General features: G+C 38.7%; 1 protein-coding gene across 1 annotated transcript; it reads right to left on the reverse strand.

The window, feature by feature from the left end:
• Window positions 1–1,300: 1,300 nt before the first annotated feature.
• Window positions 1,301–2,708, reverse strand: LOC111777679 (zinc finger protein MAGPIE). Its single transcript, XM_023657386.2, has 3 exons — window positions 2,486–2,708; window positions 2,021–2,417; window positions 1,301–1,917 (listed from the first exon to the last, which is right to left on the reverse strand). The coding sequence occupies exons 1-3, from the start codon at window positions 2,559–2,561 to the stop codon at window positions 1,434–1,436; spliced, it is 957 nt and encodes a 318-aa protein (XP_023513154.2). The 5' UTR covers window positions 2,562–2,708; the 3' UTR covers window positions 1,301–1,433.
• Between the last annotated feature and the right edge of the window lie 814 nt (window positions 2,709–3,522).

Below are 3,522 nucleotides of genomic sequence, written 5' to 3' on the forward strand. Positions count from 1 at the left end.
TTGGGGGCAATCTTTTTAGATGTCAAACTATGGTATCATTGCGGGATGACCCTTCTTCACCCCTTTATTGAACGCCAAAGCTATCTTAAAATTTCCAATCCCGAAAGCATTCAAGTTTGGTCTAAATGATGTCTTGGAAAATGTTAAAGCCTCCCATGGATTTGACATACCAATTTCAAACCTTCGTCTCTTTTTTCATACCACTTTTACTTTTTTTTTCTTTTTTTCTCTTTTTTCTTTTACCAAAAGATATAGACTTCTTTTATTTTCTCGAGTCTTGAAATCCGAACCGAACTTTTATTCAAATTTCGCTATTATAAGCTTGTAAACATCTTTAAAACAATGATAATGAATTGATATTTATGTTTCATTGAAGCTTCTTTTCAATACGTTGTAAAAATAGTTTTTTTCTCATACATCGATCGATCGAACGAACGAAAGATACAATTATACTAATAAGGCAGCCTTTTCAATAGTTTTTGGCTCGTTGGGTCCATGTTTGACATGACAACGACGAACACAAAAGTTTAAAAAGAATGCAATAATGGAGTCCAAAAGAGGACCCTCCATCCCTTTTATCAGACACAAGATCCCACCATTTTACTAGGGACAAGCTTTTGTGATACTCAAGTGAATATGCATATTTCCCTCCTCATTTCTTTAAAAATCATATAAACAGCTTTTAGCTCCCTTCAAAAACAACACTCACTCACCATATATCATCATCATTATCTCTTCAAACTTCACTAAATAAATAATAATAGACTTGAATCTCATTTTCTCCCTCCCATGCATCTTTTGATTGACTCGTTGACGATTGTTCGGAGAGAAACCCCACCTTGACTAATTAAGGATTTATCATAGGTTTATGAGTAAGGAATACGTAACGGCCTAGATCCCCCGTTAGTAGATATTGTCCTCTTTAAGGTTTTCTTTTGGGCTTCCTCTCAAGGCTTTAAAACATGTCTGTTAGGGAGAGGTTTCTACGCCCATTATAAAGAGGGTTTCGTTCTCCTCCCCAACCGATGTGGGACATCGCAATCCACCCCCTTCAGGGCCCAGTGTCCTCGCTGGCACTCGTTTCTTTCTCCAATTGATGTAGGACCCCACCAAATCCACCCCCTTCGGAGCCTAACGTCCTTACTGGCACACCGCCTCGTGTCTCCCCGCTTCGGGGAACAACCTCCTCGCTGGCACATCGCTCAGTTTCTGGCTTTAATACCATTACAGAGCTTGTTGCCCAAAGAGAACAATATCTGCTAACGGTGGATCTGAGCCGTTACAGAATAAATCGGAAAAGTTAAAAGTAAAGTCATGAGAACTTGTATTCAAAGTGAACAATATCATACTATTACGTAGAATCGTTATTCCTAACTAGAAAACAAATTACATATTATAAAAAAAAAAAAAAAAAAAGACATGAAATTTGGCATCTAAATCCATCCCTTGATTGTTGGTGAGGAGTGGCAAATAGTTTGGGCACCAACTCCAAGAAAATCCCTTGTCAGCCCTGCTGCTCCTGTTGCTCCACGCTCTACTTCACTCTGAGTACAACGCCGTTTTGCAGTGTACATTTCATTCTCATTCCCAATAACAACAATTGGGTTTGTAGTACCAGAATTACAAAACTCACTCCCATTATTAAACACAAACCCCTCTTCGAGTATCACCGAGTGGCCGGAGCTTGAAATTGCCCCAATTTCAGCAGCTTTTTGCAACAAAGCTGTGGCTGACATAGTCCCCATATGGGTTTGATTCACTTCCTGTAATTGGCGACTATAATAATCACCCACTGCTGGGTTTTGGCAAACAGGGTCACAGTACATCACCCAATGTTGCGCCATGGCATTGCTTACTCTTGCAGCTTCTTCAGCCAATGCATCACAAAACGCCCTATGACTGATGAAGCTATCTCTCCTATTACACCAAATTAGCATCCAATTTCATTAAAGTTGGTAACTTTATGAAGAATTCACCAAATTAAAGTTGAAATCTTTAAGGAATTCAAAAAATTACACACCTTGAAAACAGAGTACCACAGTCACATTTGTATTCTCTAGTGCCACAAGTTTTGGAATGTGCTTTCCAATCCGATTGCACTGCGTAACTCTTTGAGCATTTCTCGCACTTCCACTTCTTCTCTCCATGCTTCCTACAAAAGTGCTTCTTTATCCCCGTCAGGTCTCCTAGCGCTCTCGATGGATGGTGATGCACGCAGCTTGTTTCAGGGCAGACATACACTCTCTTCTTTGCCTCTTTGTTGCTTCGTTGCTTCAGCTTCCATGGAAGGTTATGTCCTCGCCTATGCAGCTGTAGGTTTTGGTCTCTTTGAAACCCTTTTCCACATATTTCACAAACGAACCTCTTTGTTGCCATCAGTGTCTTGGGCGACAAGGCTATGACCTCTGCTTCTGGATCTGTTGTGTCACAAGAAATTTAAGAACTTTACACTAAAAGATCATAACTTTAACATTTTTTTTGCAACCTGGAGTTCCGGGGAGGCTTCTTTTCTTCTTGCCAAGAGAAGGGTTGGATCCATCGGCCGCCATTTTTGAAATCATTGTAAAGCTTGGTTGGATTATGCTCTAGCTCTTTCTCTCTCTAGATTGACAAGGAATATAAGAGACAGAGAGAGGAGATGTGGATGAAATGATTATCCCATAATTTGATTGTCTCTTATTTTTCTTATTTTGTCAAATCCAATTCCACCCACCAACTATATATATATATATATATATATATATATATATATATATGTTTTCTTCCAAGTTTTTAAGGCATAGTCAGTCATGAGTCATAGTCACATGCATGATTGGATGCTTCAATCTTCTTGAATATGAACTTTTTAACTTTCCATTGCTACAAAAGTAATGGATGTGTGTGTATATATATATTGAGAGGTTACTTCATATATTTAACTATATTTGAAATCGGACTTTTTGACACTAATTCGTATAAGGGTTCTTGAAAAAGAATTCGGGTTTGAATCATTGTTAGGTGTATTGGTAGAATGTTGGAGTTACACAAGTTCTAGTCGTACTAAAAGTTTGAATTTTTTTAGTGACGAAAGTAACCTGATGTGAAGCAATTGGGTCTAGTTAGAAAAGAAAACCCACTTGCTCTTGACTACATGTCTTTTGGACCCTTGGTTCGATTGATAACTACTGGGTTTGTACCATAACGAGTAGATATTGTGCCCAAGTTCATTGCTAAAAAATATTGGTTTCTTGGGTTTTTTCTTTTGGGTTTTTCGTCAAGATTTTTTAAATGTGTCTGATAGGAAAAGGTTTCCACGCCCTTATAATTAATGTTTCGTTTTCCTCTCTAATTGATGTGAGATCTCACAATCTACACCCTTTTAGGACACAGCGTCCTCGCTCGCTGGCACATTGCTTGGTGACCATCCCATTTCGGTGTTCATCATCCTTGTTGACACACCATTCGATATCTAGCTCTGATGTTGTTTGTAGCAGCTTAAGCCCACCGCTAGCAAAGATTATCCTTTTAGACTTTTCCTCAAGA

The sequence above is a fragment of the Cucurbita pepo genome, chromosome 16, assembly GCF_057944985.1.
Source record: "Cucurbita pepo subsp. pepo isolate OVF chromosome 16, ASM5794498v1, whole genome shotgun sequence".
Lineage (NCBI taxonomy): Eukaryota > Viridiplantae > Streptophyta > Magnoliopsida > Cucurbitales > Cucurbitaceae > Cucurbita > Cucurbita pepo.

Excerpts from the sequence above, each read along its gene's own strand:
- LOC111777679 (XM_023657386.2), bottom strand. The coding sequence starts at position 2,561 with ATGATTTCAAAAATGGCGGCCGATGGATCCAACCCTTCTCTTGGCAAG. Across the intron at positions 2,418-2,485 it reads AAGCCTCCCCGGAACTCCAG|ATCCAGAAGCAGAGGTCATA; the intron begins GTTGCAAAAAAA and ends GTGACACAACAG. Across the intron at positions 1,918-2,020 it reads TGTGGTACTCTGTTTTCAAG|GAGAGATAGCTTCATCAGTC; the intron begins GTGTGTAATTTT and ends TTGGTGTAATAG.